At 36.4% G+C, this 16,431-nt stretch overlaps 1 protein-coding gene across 1 annotated transcript in view; it reads left to right on the top strand.

The window, feature by feature from the left end:
* SEMA3A (semaphorin 3A) overlaps positions 1-16,431 on the top strand; it is a 166,058-nt gene that overhangs the window by 83,210 nt on the left and 66,417 nt on the right. Inside the window, exon 5 of the mRNA XM_053977966.1 lies at positions 14,983-15,076. Within this exon, the coding sequence (XP_053833941.1) occupies positions 14,983-15,076 (94 nt within the window). The remainder of the gene's footprint in view (positions 1-14,982; positions 15,077-16,431) is intronic.

Here is a 16,431-nt window from a genome sequence, read left to right as displayed (position 1 = left end):
GAGTAGTAAGCAGTGTGGTCAGAAAAAAATCCAGAATTAACCCTTCTAAAACTTCCCAAAGAGATAAAAGCAATATACTTTGGGGCTAACTAGGATTTCAATTACTGCAAGACTTAAACTGGGGCAGTAGTTAAATACCTGTGGTGAGTCACCCAAGCTTCCCTACCTGTTTTTTTCTCTATTGGGACTTCTGCTTCTAAATCACTTGGTCTTCTCCAGGCTCACGAGACTAAAGTAAATTTCCAAAAAAAGGGTGTGATAAACTGCAACAGCAGCTGCAACTGCACCCAAAGTCTTCACCTAAAAAGCAGAAATGATGTTGTAGTAGAAGCCAGTTTGTTGAACAGAGGGGAAAAAAAGGTTGGATTTGAAGGTTTGTGTTTAATGTAAGGAGGATTTTAAATGTAGTAGCCATCTGGTAAGAGGTGAGATGAGATCTAACAAAAAGTATAAAAAGCTACCACTCTCATTACATAGATGAATGAATGAACCATCATACTGAATTTAATTGCAATAGCTAAACTTTCAGGTTATTTTATTAAAAAGAGATGGCAATATTTTTTCAAGATATTTCAGTGAACAATTGGAGACAATGAATATGAGTGCTGCATATCTGCTTTTAAAGTTGCCTTTAAAGCTGAATCTCTGATGCACTGTCATCACTGACTACTTTCTGTTTCCTGTAGAGCTAGCATTAGGCTTTATGTGCCAATGTCGAATTAGAGCATTAATTACCTATGTAATTAAGTGTCCAGTAAGGTGCTTTTATAAAAAGCAGTCTCAAAACCTCATTCAGAAGGAACTTGAGTAAATTATTTCAATGTTTTCAGGGAGATTGCTCATATATGTGAAGTAAAACTGACACTGACAATTTTCAGCATTTAGATGCTTCAAAAGAGCAACTTAGTTTTGAGTTTTGTAGACTCTCCATAGGCAGCATCACAGGCAGGGCACTCTGAACAGCTAAAGGAGAGAGATTTGGGGTTGCTTATGGTGCCAGAGAACACAGGTCTTGAAATGGAAGGAAAAAGAAAGTGAGAAAGATGAATAGATGGCAGCAGGGAAGTATGTTGGAGGATTGGAAGTGTTCCAGATTTTGCTCTTTCTTGATGTTAAGGCAATTTATTCCCTACAGACTTAGATTACAGCTTATTTCAGTGGGTAGAAGTTATTTTACCTGATTTAATTCACCTGAAACATACTCAGTTCATATAGTCATCCAGCCTTATCCTTAGACAATGTAGAGAATTCTGCATCTTTAGAAACAGTGCTTATCCTTCCCATCTACCATAACACCTGAGACACTAATGAAATAAAAATAATAAAATAAAATAAAATGAGACAGCCACTCAGAAGCAGTGCATTTCAGAAAAGTTCCTGGATATTGATTTATATTTCTCTGAACTAGAAAGAATAAAATTATACATATTGCATCCAAGAAGAGAACTCAGGAAACAGTATGAAAATTGAGTTACAATTTAATTGTACAATACTTGAGGCAAATTATTGTCCATCTTAAACAATCCACACCAGCCATCCGAAAACAACATGGACTTAGGTATTCTGTCAAACTTAGATTTTAAGGTTCACTCTTGACATGTAAATCTACTAGAAGTCTTTGGGGTTCTTCCACAGACATTGTCACCAAAGACAGTTGATCAAATCCTCATGCTGAATATTGTATAAATAGCTGAAAACTAATGTGATGGCAAGGTAGATAGCAGTTGAAAGGTGGGAATGCAGCAGAAAGAAGAAAACAAATGGCCACTGTAAGCAAGCCTGGTCTGTTTTGCATCCTGTTATTGTTACTTCATTTTCTATTTGCAATTTGCAGTTATTAATTTTCCACCAGTAATCTTCTACTTTAGCTGCTCTGTAAGCGAGTATCCTCATCATAGTGCAATTTGGAATAAATGAGTTTTTAACTTCTTATATTGGTTAAGAAGATTAACAGTGCAGAATTTAAAACCTGTGACCAAAATTTGATGAGATGACTTAAAATGAATGACATTTGAGATAGAAGGAGGCTTCTGAATACCAACAGACAAAATCCAGACAGCAGGAAAATGAGGTTAAAACATTCTATCTGAAGCCATTTCGCAAAAAAAAAGAGAGGAAATGTGTGACATATGGTATCAAGTGAGGCACTTGAAGTTGAGTCTAAAAATATTTAAAAAGACAGCTGTTAGTTTGCATGATTAAAAAGGGGAAAGGAAGGATATTATGATACATCAAGAAGTAAGGAAGTTATGAAACCAGAGGTGGACTTGTTGGATGTTTGTTTGCATTTCTTATCCAGTGGTTTCTAATGTTTTTATTAAATTTATCTTCAAATTCAACCTCCACCTCTATCTTCCGTTCTGTTTCTCCCAGTGACATCAGTGCTGGCTATTAACACAAAAACTGGGTGGATCCTTGAATCCTGAAACCAAATCAAAGAACAGTTTAGGGAAAGATATAATTACATATCAGCTCTTCTTCCCTACAATATGTTTCAATAGATTAGATTATTTTAATAAGCATTGGAAGTGATGGTAACTTTTAGAATAATATTGCCACATCAATCTCCACTGGATGTATATAAATCATAGAAGTCAGGGAAAAAAAAACCCAAAGTTGTCTCTATGAAATATTGTTGTATGTATTTTCTGATCTTTATTCTAAGCTAAATGACTTAACTTCTTTTAAATATTTATTTATATGATAGTTTGGTTAATTAAGTTGCTTTAGAGCAGGAAATCTGTGAGAGGGATTTTTTGCTTCCACTGCTAGTTTTTGTAAAACTCCAGTGAATAGAAAACAAGTGGCAATTTGCATATGGCAATTTGTCCATGCATGGGGAACCCAACAGAGATATTACTTGGGAATCACGGGGAGACTAAAGGCTAACTGTGCACAAAAGCTGATGTACTCTCCCCATCACAAATGATCCTTACCAATTTTACTTGGCACATTGTGCATAGCTTTGCATGTGCTGAGTAAGCTCAGTTGCCATTCGCTTGACTGGGATTTGAGGCAGGACTATATACTTTTGTTTATGGCACTGGGCAAGGCTCAGGAACTAGAACATTAGCTTTTTGCTTTGGCATAGATTTCTTGGCTAAATTACCTAATTTCTCTCTGCCTCATTTCATAAGAACAGTCCAATCTGTTCAGACCAAAGGCTCATTTAGCCCAGGACCTTGGTTCTCACCGGGTCCCATAATGAATGTCAGCCAGGAGAATGAGTGGCGAGCAGGCAGCAGTGCTTAGTGATATCGTCTCCCAGGCTCCAGCACTGCTTGTTCAGGGATTTCCTGAACCAGGCGTGGAATCTCTGTGTTTAATGCTTTTCAATGACTTGGTTTTGATAAATTAGTACTGGCATTTCTTGAGCTCATATATCTTTTAAGTATCCACAGCATCCCAAGCCCTACAAATTGCAACATGGGAGTAACATCCCTTTATTTTATTTTAAACCTTCTGCCTGCCAGTTTCTCCTTTTGGAAAAAAACTGAGAGTACTCTTCTTTTCTTCTTATTTCCTTCAATGGGTATGTTTTCTGAGTTAGAGGACTGTAACTTCAGGCAGTACTGAAATGTAAGAGTGCCATGCATTTAAAGAGGCATAAAGACACTGTTGGTTTTGTTCTTTATTTCATTCCTAAAAACTCTGTGTGTGAAATTTGCTTTTTCTGACTGTTACTGGGCATTGATATCATTCATTAAAAAAAAAAAAAAAAAAAAAAGTAATCACAACTTTAATACCTTGAATTTGATCTATTAAATATGTACTGCACTACTGTTTCTGGAATTGTTTTCTGTGAAAAGACACAAAAGGAAACCATGAACACAGCTTTGCATAAAGTGCACAAGTTGTTCTGGTCTATTTTAGCTGAATAGAAACACTGAAACATGAGAGGAGAGTGGCCTGGACTGAATGGCTTTTGAATGGAAGATGCTTGGTTATTGATATGAGAATAAAATGCCGATCTTGTGATTTAACTTCTCTGCTACCACTAACACCTCCTGAAACAGGAAGATAGCTGGGCTATTATGTTTCAAATTCCATTTGTGTTAATTTTAATGCCTTCATACAAAAGGAAGGGAAAGGGAAAAGATGCACATCATTCCCACACGTTTTCTGTGCATCTCTAAATGCACAGTGTGGCCCCAGTGGACCTTTCTGGCCCTGTGAGATTTGTCTTACAAGAGATCCTCCAGCACCTTCCAAGTTTCTGGTCACTTTTCCTACAAGGCCATATCTCTAAGTTCTTCCCCTTCAAGGGATTTACATTTCAGGAACCAATTATGGTTAACAATGTTTCAAAAACTGTCTCCTATTTCTCAGGGGCCTGTAATCAGTGTTCAAATCTGAGGTAAACAAAGTTTTGTCTCTAAAGAGAAGATAAGCTTAGCAGAGTTCAGAAGGTGCCTCAAACAGCACAAACACCTTCTCCTGTTGAAATGTTTACATCCAATGTGATAGAAAACTGAGCAGCATTATCTTGCAGATGGTCTGAGATTTTATTAAATAAATACCAAGGCATATGTTTTTTACCTACCAATTAGGTTCAAAATTTCCAGATCCAGGGCTAAATTAAAGCAAGGAAACAGTCTAGTTGTAAAACTAAGACAAGAAGCAACCCAATAATTTAAAAGTTATACCTAAGTTGTGGATATGCAAAAAACATATGGGTCATTCTGATATTTGTTCTTCTTGATAATCTCCAAAACTGACTTTGTTCTTTAGTTCTGTTGGCTTTCACTGGGGTGGCACAATCATTGCCGAGGAGAGAACCCAGATCATTGTCTAAAGGTGTCTTTGCTCATGAATAATAAATTAAAAGGGTGATTTGGCACAGCAGGTGAGATGATTAATATTTCAGGGATTATTATTTTTGTTTGTGGATATATGTGTTTGTGTGTAATTATACATTTCTAAGATGAACAGCTAAATGCAGTTAAACATTTACCATTTATCTGAATAAATGCAAATGAAACTTGCATTGTAAAACAAGTAACTGGTATGGATTAAGAACACACATGATTTTTCTTCTCAGTGTTTATTGCCATTACTTTAATGATGACAAAAAGCAGAAGGGTGGTGGTATAGATGCAGGTTTAGAAATCATATATTCATCAGTTCAAACCTTTTAAATTGACAGTGATGGAGAACAACTGTTTTAATTCATACTCATTTGGAAGGATTTGCCATGACCTCGAGTTAACATGTAAACATGGCAAGGGATATGAGAAAGATTCCTCTGGTGTTCACTGAACTTGAAGGGAATCTTTCTGTGACTTCAGTGGGCTCCATGCTGAAGCTCTAAGAAATGGGCCAGAGAAGATACCCATGAAAGCCTCAGGATCTCAGCACATCTGGAATGGCACCAGTCTGTGGTGTTTAGTGCTTTAAGTGTACTTAACCCTGTGCAGAGCACAGGTCCTGCATAACTCAGTTCATGACCACGACTACTCCTCACCATGTCTGTGATCTGGTGGTAGAGGGTGAAAAATGAAGAAATCAGAATTCCAGCTTTCTTTGTCAAAAAAAAACCAAAAAAAACAAAAAAACAAAACAAAACAAAAAAAAAAAAAAAAAAAAAAAACAAAAACAAAAACAAAACAAAACAAAAAAAAACAAAAAACAAAAACAAAACAAAACAAAAAAAACAAACAAACAAAAAAAACACAACCAAAAAAAAAACCCGGTTGATGTGTTTGTTAGATTTTTTTAACCAACAAAGTCAATCTATATTATGCTGTACTAACCATACTAAACTATACTGTACTACACTACACCATACTATATAATGAGCCAGGATTTGGAGTCAAAGTTCTGTTAAATGAAAGGCTGCATTTCTTTTTCAAAAATATAAATATCAGTAATTGGGTTACCTGGTTGGATGCTGATTAGCCCTGCTGACACAGTGCAGTCCTATTTATGAATGTACATATATAGATACATGAGTTGAGTGTGTCAAATATTCTTGCCAGTGTCACTGACTCTCTCACCTTCTGGGGACTCCTGGGTGCTAGAAAAGAAGGAAAGATAGTGAAAAAATCAGTGAATTTTAATGTACTTTTTCAGTCACCTTGAATCAAAACCACTTAAATCCATCTGTTACTGTGTCAGTGAAGTTTTTGTTGCACTGGGAAAAGAATATCGAACATTCTTGACTTTTTTAATAAAACCCCCCAACCAGTATGAGAAATGCATTGCTCTTAGACACAGTACCATGAGGAATAATTGCAACTTGTCACAGAGAGAGGTTATAATTATGTCTACTGTTAGTTATGTCTCCATGTGCACAATAGAAGTTACCTTTTCAAATACATTGTTCTCTAATGCAATACCAGTTATTAAAATTTGACGATATTATTACTTGATAATGAAGAAAAATGAAATGAGGCTACAGAAAGTCTGGGTGCTGTAACACTGAAAGCACGTGGAGGGAACAAAGAGGAAGAGAAGTGCCTATTGCAGAGATTTCAGATCTAAGCTTTGCCTCAGGAAAAGCAAAATTGCCCAAAGGGTCAGAATTTCAGCTTCTGTATTTCAGACTTTGTTTATGTCTTTTTAAAAATCTGAATACGTGTCAAACACTGGTCTAGATCTGATACTTCATAGGCACCTCTGCATGAAATGCTGCAAATCAGTTGCAGTATCTTAGAGACAAAAACAAAGCTTAATAGTGCTGTGATGTACTTCTCTGCCCCTTTGTTACTTGCACAAATTGTCTGAAAGTATGCTCTCTTATTTTAGGGAGAAAGAATTAATTGTATTTTTCTAGGCTTGCTCCTTATTCTGTCACTCATTTACAGTCAGATTTTTGAAACCTTTAATTTAGGTCATGTGTTCATATAAGAGACTTCTTCCTGGGAATTAAAAGGCAGATAGGATAAAAAGCAGTGCAGACATATGCCTTCGTTTTCAGAAGTGACTAACAGTTCCAAGTATCAGAATTTTAAATTGCCCAGGAAAGTATTTGCTGAAAATCAGAGCCCTTGAGCAAGTTTTAAATTGGGTGCCCAACTTATGAGTGTGCAAAATCACTTGGGAAATTAGAAAATCTTGGCCATATGCTTATATGTTAATACCACTTGACTAAGTCCTTTCTGTATGTTGCTTCCCTAATTTGCAGTTGTTTTTGTGTTGTAAATAAGATATCCTTGACTCAGACTGAAAGTTCCCCCAGGAAAACTGAAGAGCCCTTCTCTTGTTAAACAGCACCCTAATTACAGAAGCAATTTTACAAACAATCCCCTGGGGAAAACATTTTTGTTCGCATCAGGAAGGCTCTTGAATAAAATAACACCTTTGCTAACTTCATTTATTTACAACAGGACACAAGACTGAGGCTGGGTTAGATTTATTGCCATTACATCACTGATGCTCAGTAATTCATAAAACATTGGGTCTAGGAGTCAGCACTGCTGTTATTTCCTCTGATGCCTGACCTCACCACAGTCTAATAACATACAGGAAATCCAGAAGACAAAGGGGGAAAGAAGTGGTCTTGAATGCTAAAAATAACTATAGAAAACTTGTACAATCATGTAATAGAGTATGGCCCAATAATTTATTTAACATAATAGTAGAATCTGCTAAAGCAATTAGAATCTGTTCCAAATGTTTTTAATGGAAAATATGTTAGGGGCAAGAATAAGAACACTTAAAGAATGGATACTTTTAGGTTATGTAGTTCAGTTATGTGTACTGGTTTTAGGTTGGTATATCTTATTTCTTACATATGCAGACCACTTAACAACTTGACTAGAACAGACAGTCGTTGTATGGTGGTTATATTTCCAGAGGTCATCCTATATGAGCCAGACAGTCATCTTAGGTGATGTATTACACTTGACAACCCAGAAAGTTGCAATACAAAGGCATTTAATTCTCAGTGTCCTCAGAGAATTATTCAATATCCTTGATGGTATCTAGTGTCTGGTATGCCATTGGGATGACATTTTTGGTGTCTTTACTAATCAGTCAAGGTTAACATGTCATTCACGTTAACTGTGTGTTTGGTTTGCTTTGAGTTGTTTTCTTTTTTCTAATCACTCTATACTTGCAGGAATTTCTAACACAATAAATAGTATAATGACGCTACAGTGAAACTAATCTCTGCTTATTTATCTGCTGTAGAATTAGAACACATTATCCAAAATGGGCAGAAAGTTAAAATTGGTGCAAATAGATAAATGACATCATCAGGGAAAAACAAAACCAAACCCAAAAAGCTGTTGCATGAAAATCGGGTAAGTCTAGTGAATTTAGTTTGTGAAGTATTGCAAAAGCAAGTTCACAAACATACGTATCTTTTTTGAACAGCTGCTCGGTTTGACTGTGCCTGCCCTCCCTTTTATTTACATATGTTGCACAGTAATTTGGAAGAGGCTATTATTAATATAAATACCAATATTAGTATGCAGACGGGTATGTTCAGGTGTGAACAAGTCTTCACCATTTGACATTGGCACTTGGTTTCTCTCCCAGGCGGAAGCAGAAGCACTTACTGATCATGAGCTAGGAATAATGAATAGATTGAACCAGCTGTTCCTGAACAGCCCAGTTGGCTGATTTCCCTTTCATTAAATTCAGTGGATTATAATTAGATAGATAGATAGATAGATAGATAGATAGATAGATAACATTTCCCTATTTCCCTTCTTGCAAAGGTATATGGTAAATTAATAAATATTGATAGATTTAATTTCAGAAGAAAGCAAAGTAATGTGGGGTGTTTGATAATTGACTGAAAGACAGTTATTGAGGGTGAGTTGTCCAAATTCAGTCTAGGGAGACAGGTTTTCAAAACTTGTGCTTTCCAGAATTGTCTACGGCATTTTAAGGCATCTTCTGAAGATCAGAAGCTAGGAAAACTTTCCAGTAGAAGTGATGTATAGGGATAAAAGAAGAAACAGAAACCTGTTTTTCTTTCATTAATCTACAGAAATGAAGCATGGAGCCGGTTATGATCACAGCAGCTCTTTTGTTTTGATTTCAAAAATAAGACTTTCAGGCACCAAAATGCCAGTGAATATCTACAGATATAGAGGAAAGAATATCTCTTGAGTCTGAAGAAGAGGACACAGATTAATGCAGGGACTGTTTGAGAGGTCTTGTAGTGATCAGGAAACTGAGCAAACTGCCTGTGGGAGGCACGGAGAGCTGGGCAGATCTTCATAGCTCATGATCAGTTTTGCAGGTAAATACTCCTCAACAAAGTTCCTTCTCTGTGCCCTTTAGCACAGTACAGCACAGCCATCCCAGAAAGTTTCAGTTCCAGGTCCTACAGAAGCTAGAGTCCTTTCTTTGGGAACACTGTTTCACTAAAGATCTGTCACTTAGAGTGATTTCCTGTAGGATTTTAAAACTGATTTTCATAATTCAATTCCACTAAGCCTCAAGTTGGAAAAACAAAATGTAATAAAGGTGTTGCAGAGTCCAGTGTCCTCCAGATGTTGCAGGTAAAACCCTATAGCACATGGAGCCTGAAGATGAAAAGTCAGAAACCCACTGTGTGCACTTATTTTCTTTTTTCTTTTTTCTTTTTTTTTTTTCTTCTAATAATTAATGATTTAAAGCAGTTGCATTATTGTTTCAATCACTTTTCACCTATTTCCCTAATGGTTACCACTTGCCTCAACATTTACATTTGTTTTAATATTTGTATTTTTTGCATAATTTCTCACATTATATTTATTTGCACTTGCACTTTTTTAAAAATTAAGCATTCCATGGGGATAAATTCAATAAAAGTTTCTCATTAAAAGTTCTGTAACAGCATGATTCCCAAACCTGAAACCAAAGTCCTCATATTTAACAGTTTTCATGACTCAATAGATTAAGTGTGAAGTAGGAAATATAATAACAATAACAACATAGCCATATCCTGCACAGTTGTTTCACTTAAAATTATTCTTAAAAAGTAACATAATTCATAAATAAATCAATTCTCACAGAGTGAAATTTGCTCAAAAGCCTCTCTGAAATAGCCTTGATGTAGTTATTTAATATGTGCACAGATAGTTGTATGGGCAAGAGGTGAATCAAAAATTCACTGGTATTAATATATTGGAAGGCAGGAGAAAAAAAGAAAAAAAGGGAAAAAAAAACCCAAAGAGCAAAATCATCAAGTTTCTGTTTTGTAAAAGTCTCTAAGGTGTCTCTAATCAGCTACCTCTGCAGTGTTCATTTCAGAAAGATTCTTAGCTCAGACCTAACTTCATATGAAGGCTCCTCTGTGGTCAATGATGAGATCTCGCCCTTGGGAGCTGCAGTTCTGAGCTGCTCTGACTCCTCATTCAGAGGGACCTGTAGCCTTCTGCTGTGACCAGGGCAGCAAATTCAGCCACCTCAACTAATACCTCTATGTAGAGGGGAGAAATCCAAACCTTAACAAGTCTGAGTCTTTTTCCCTTGAGTAGGAAGTGGAGCTTTGCCTTTTGAACTTTCCAATACTGAACAATACAGAGAACAAAATATTTCTATGCCAGCAACTTCTTACTCAATTAAGAGACATTGCCACTGGCTTTAAAGTCCTCCAATGCACAATAGATGCATTGTTATACTCCAGGCACTCTGGAAATCCTTTGGAGCTATTTTTTTTTTCTGGGGTTTTCAGTCAGGAGTGTTACTTTTGGGGTTTACCTTCTTTTTTTTTTCTTGATCAGTTTCTTTTATGACATACTTCATCATAGCACAGCAGAGTCTGTGTAAATAGTAAGAGGAATGTCAACATCAAAAATTCTCACAGCTATGGCCAACTCTACTTTTTTTATTAAACAAAAATTATGATAGTTCCTAAGGCTCTTGGCACATGGCATGTTTCTGGACCATTCCTTGTTCAGCAGCTTCTTGTGAAAATCATTTAGTCCCTGAAAAATACCCTGGAAATGTACTCCTTTCTATTTGTGGTTTGAGGGTTACAAGAGTAAGGCTATGAGTTCATTCCATTGCACTAGAATGGCTGGGGGGCTTCACTGCTGTCATTCCATGCCTAATAATTTAAACCAGTAGTAATTCCATAGTAGCTGTAGACAGTCCATCAACAAAGTCTATTCAGATCATTTGCTTGCACTGTGTTTATTGACCAGCAGTGGTTTTGCTGCATTACGCTCTGCAGTTCTGGGATGATTTCTGCGAGAATTACCAGAAAAGTTACAGAAATAAAATCCCCCTGAAATTCAGCAATTCAGTGAGTGCTGTCCAGACTTAGGATGGTAGGTTAGTGCATCCTCGCTGGCCACATGTTCACCTGCAAGGCAGTACTACTACTGCAAGGCAGTAGTACTAAACTGGGAAATAATATATATATATATATATATATATATATATATATATACCAATAACAGCTAATTTGTCATATCCCTTATCTTTGTTATGTGGAGACAGTACTGGATGGGTTAGGTATAGGCAGACATACAAAAATATTGTTTAAGAGGTCATCATACTGGGTATAAATATATATATATGTATAAATAGATACAGAGTTGTTATGTTTATGTATATATAGCATTATGTTTTATTGGCTCACTGGCTGACTGAAGTTTATCAATAACAAGATGAGAAATGTCTAGTCAGATAGCAAGGTCTTGTCACCACTCAGTGTCATGATGTGACACATTGTTTCAGTATTTCAGCTGTTTGGAAGCAAGTCTCTGGGGCCTGGAAGTGACAGAACGTTGGGAATCACAACAATTCTTTCCTTCATTTCCAGGACTGAACTGTAGTTCTTTTTGGCTAAATCTTGCCATCTATGACACTGTCTGCTACAGAAAAACATATGTTTTAAGGAGCTAGAAGCATTATCTCCTCAAATGCAAGGCATTTACTAGGTGAAACAATTAATGTCATACCATGATCCAGCAGTCAGTTGTTCTCTTTATGGGTTTGTGGAATTTCAAGACCTAAACAATCTCATTTTCAGTGGTTTTACTATGGATTATAAAGAAGCATCAATGAGATATAAACTTAGTGTTTAATAACCCATAAAACATGCCACAGCAAGGTTTTTAGCTACAAGGATCTGTAAAAAAGGTTTGAAGTACATTGTAATATCCTTTTGGAATGCCAATGCAACTGATGAAAGGGTTTAGACAATAAATTGGGCTAATTGCTGAGTTACAAAGACCTTTCTTTGAATTTTGTTTTTCTTTTTTTCTTTTTGCATTTCTTGAAACTTTTCTCCCACCTGGCAATCTTGCTTTGTCATGAATTCCTGTCCTTGATTCTGTAATATCCCTCATAAAACTTTGCAACATTTAGCGTTTGTTTAATACAGAGGGGGTTTTGCTGTCTATGGCTCAGGCATTTGCTGACTCACTGCAGTACCATTCTTTGTATTCAATTAACTGCAAAACCCAAGAAGCAGCAAAATTACTAGCTGATCAGAATTTTTCTGAAAACAGTGTGCATTCTTTCCATCGGACAGCTCTTGTCTGTGCTGTACAAAAGAGGGCCACATTGACATAATCCAAAGACCCCCTAAATCTCTGAGCAGAGCCTTGTTCTTTGCTATCTCCAGGCAGACTGATGAAATTTGGGTGGAAATGCCACAGACAAGTCACTAGTGTGATCAAATACATATAACAAGTCATATTGCTTCCTAGGCTTTTAAAATGGCAGGTGGTATGTAGAAAAGATTTTATTCCTCTGTTGCCTTTATGTTCTGTTGGTTTGTAGATATAGGTGGATTGATTTCAGCACCCAAAAAGCTGTTTGGGCAAGTTGCCCTGTTCGTGACGGGTTAGACTTCCTACAGCATGTTTATCAGACCTCTTGGGGCCTCAGACTAACCATGATACATTTATTTGTCACTTAACAATGATGTATTTATTGTCATTATTACTCACTCATAAATTTGGAAACTTTCAGTACTTGTCTCTTCATTGCTTTTTAACTGAAATGTGAAAACACTGTGGGATTTTCCTTTCAGGCCTCTTATTTCAGTTGTTTTATTCCACAAACACAAGGAGAAGGGTAGATCATCTCTGATTTAGGTTGACCTGGGTCTCTGCTTGTTCTTGCCTTCTACACACCAATATCAGTAGAGTTACAGTGACATAAGCCAGAAGAATACAGTCAAAAATCAGATCCTTCCTACACCAAATCACTTTTCACATCTGTTTCCTATTTGTCTTACAATGACACATGGGATTATTTTGGGAATATATTCTGCTTTAACTGTCATGCCACTGACTCTGTAGCCCTATCAGATATAAATTAGTATGCAGGTTGAGCAATTATCATCTGTTAAGGAGAAATGCCAAGATTGTGCCAAATGCCAAGACATGTAGATTGATAATAACATTTTCAATAATGGCTTGTAGCATTAGTGCCATCTTCTATTATTGCAGTTGAGGTTTAGCATTCTCATCAATTTACTACGTTTATTTATTGTGCAAGATCTAGATATGGACCCTACAGTAGAATTCCAGAAATGCTTTTCTGTTTGGTTATTTATTCATCTCTGGTTAGAAGGAGCAAAGACAGAAAACTGGAGAGAAGCAAGGAATGTGTCTGGATTACTAAGAACCAGAAAGAAAGACAATAAGAAAGAGAGAAATGTTAATACTGTGTCAGATACTACAGATACAGGATGACTGTATAAACATAGTCAGGCAGGCTACATGTACAAGAACATGACTTAGAAGATTGTGCTTGAATTCTGGGATCAAACTTCACGAAGTTGTGTCCAACCTTTTTATCTTACAGTGCAGTAAGCCATAGATGGCTATCCTCCTAACAGTTCATTCTCCCTTCGTGTTTTTCTTCAGTGAATGGAAGGAAATGTGAAATCCATCTCACGTGCTTTTGAAAATATGTAATAAATGCACTCAGATACGTGCTTCTGTGATGTAATTGAACAAGCCTGTAATAAAATCTGTAGTCTGTGGCTTACAGAATCATGGACACAGTGGGTTTAAAATAACACTATTTGGAAGTTTGGTCACTAGCCTGGCCCATGCGTGGGTTCAGTATGGATGAGCAATATAGTGAAGGCAGGGAGCCAAGGAGGATGCTGCTTCCAAGGTGGAGGTCGATCTCTTCTCTTTGGGGCTCCTTGACTTAATTAGTGTCAGTGCAAATTAACCACAATGCAGGTGGAAAATGGAAATCCAAGGTTTTTCTGAGGTCTTCACAAGCCTTCAGTGAATATTGAAGACTTCTGTGCAAAAAGCATCTGTTCTTCTGGTTTTATCCTCAGTGCAAAATGTAAGATAAACATACTATTCAAATTGATTGGCAGACTTGGTCCCCCAGTTAAAATTAATTAAATGTACTGAAAAGCCCATTGCTTTGGATTTATTTACCTTCATTTGACTTGGTGTTGACTGAAGCCCTTTTTAATCTTGGTTTATATTCCCCTATGATTTGCTCTCAGCCTGTATATTTTAAAAGTTTCATCTCAAGGTATTGAGTAGTAATAATAATAATAATAGTAATAATAATAATAGCTTTCTTGATGCAATTGAAATTGAATTTGAGGATATAGTCAGGCTAGGAAAAGCAGAATTTAGCATCATGTTATGTACTAACCTATAGTGATGGCACATTTCAGAAAATAATAGTCAGTAAAAAATAGATTTTATCTTTTTTTCAGATAAAAGTTTCAAATTTCTGCTTCTTCAGTTACCGTTACTCAGATGTATTCTCAGTGAAAGCAAAAAGAATTCAATAAACCCATGAAAATTAATATGAAAATAAATTATATGCAAAGTGGAACAGAAGAGACACAAGCTGTTTATGTGTATTTTTGCCTTTGACTAGGATTCAGCACAAACTAATTAGGAGATGGGCACTTTTAGGAGATCCTCACCCAATGCAATTTGACTTCCCTGAAGCCACAAACCCCACTAGGACTCGCATACACTGCACTCTCCTTGAACACAGTTCAAATTACTTCTTAGTTTTCTTTAATCAAATAATGTTGCTTTTACCTTCTTTTTGCATTTTTTTAAATTTTAATTTATTTTTTTTATTTCACAGGACAACATTTTTAGAATGGAAGAGTCACATTTTGAAAATGGGCGGGGGAAAAGCCCTTATGATCCCAAACTGCTGACAGCCTCACTTTTAGTAGGTAGGTGCCACATAACAAGTTCAATGAGATGTGCATTCACTGTAAATAATTTGCCAGTTTTCTGCTTTTTTTTCCTCCTTGCAGCACCTACAATAGGCAATTGTTTTATGCAATTTATTTCCAGGTTAAAGTAATTCTGGTTTAATACAGTTGACCCAAGTGTCCTGAGGTGTAAACCAAGGTTCAGGTGTCATAAGAGCTGCTTTATACCCCTCTGGGACCTCGATTCTGCTAAGTGCTTTTCCTTCTCACATCTTGGTAGAGGCATTTTAGTCACCCACTGACAGGCTGGCCACACTGGTGGCCACACAAGCACAGCTGAGAGCTAAGTGAGAGCAGGAATAAATAATTCCTTACATCAGTTTTTCTGCTGAGGAATGTCTGTCACCCAACTATACCTTGCATGGAAGCTGGAGATCAATTAACAAGCACTGGTCTAGGCCCTAAGGTGATGGTTCAGCTGAAGAGATCTGTCAGATAGTAAATAAAGTTAAATTCCTGGCCAGATCACAAAGAAATAAATTAAGTGTTTCTGAATTGGTAATACTTCATTTCATGGAATATGTAAATACGGAGCAACTGGATTGTGTCAATCTAATTGAACTAATGCAATTGATTAAATTTATGTAATTGATTTAACTTATCTAATTAAATTAAATATGTTCATTGCTATTACTTCACCTTCACAAAAAGGCAAAAAGATGTTTTGTGAGACTAAATTAGAAGGAAACAGATTCTTCTTGCCCTACACCTCTGCTTAGGTGTAGCCACCTTATCTTTACCATCTTTACATGTAACATTCTGGCAATTTATTACAACTTCAAATTCAACAACAGTTTGAGAAAATTGGAGATTCTCATATCTCAGAAGTCTTCAGGAAATGACACATAATGAGATACATTGGTTTATTCAGGCCTTTGTTCATATTGTTAGCCTAGGGCCTTGCTTACTGTCTGCCCTTATTCTATTTACTTTGCATTTAAAAATTAAGCTATTCAAAACAGACAGCAACAAAAATTTAGTCCTAAGTGTGCCTCATTTCCTGATCTTAAAGGCCCATAATGATCCCAGGTGATGAGCTAACCTGGGGACACACACTTTTTAACAGGAAAAACAGGAAAGACATCCACATCTTGCTCCAACTTGTACCCTGTACAAACAGAAAGAAAAAAGTGTGTGTAAAAGGCCAGTGTATAAATTGGTGCCTGGAGCAACTTGAATTTGTGACAGAGCTATTCTCAAGCGAATAGCTTTACTATTTACTTTAATATACAATAAAGAAGAGAATGATGACAAGCCAGTATTACATGGTATAACTGGTATGCAACTGCACAAAGTCAACAGCATCTAGCTTT

The sequence above is a fragment of the Vidua macroura genome, chromosome 5 (assembly GCF_024509145.1).
Source record: "Vidua macroura isolate BioBank_ID:100142 chromosome 5, ASM2450914v1, whole genome shotgun sequence".
Classification (NCBI taxonomy): domain Eukaryota; kingdom Metazoa; phylum Chordata; class Aves; order Passeriformes; family Viduidae; genus Vidua; species Vidua macroura.
Note: the sequence above shows the minus strand (reverse complement) of the source record. Positions and strands in the feature narration are given on the sequence as shown.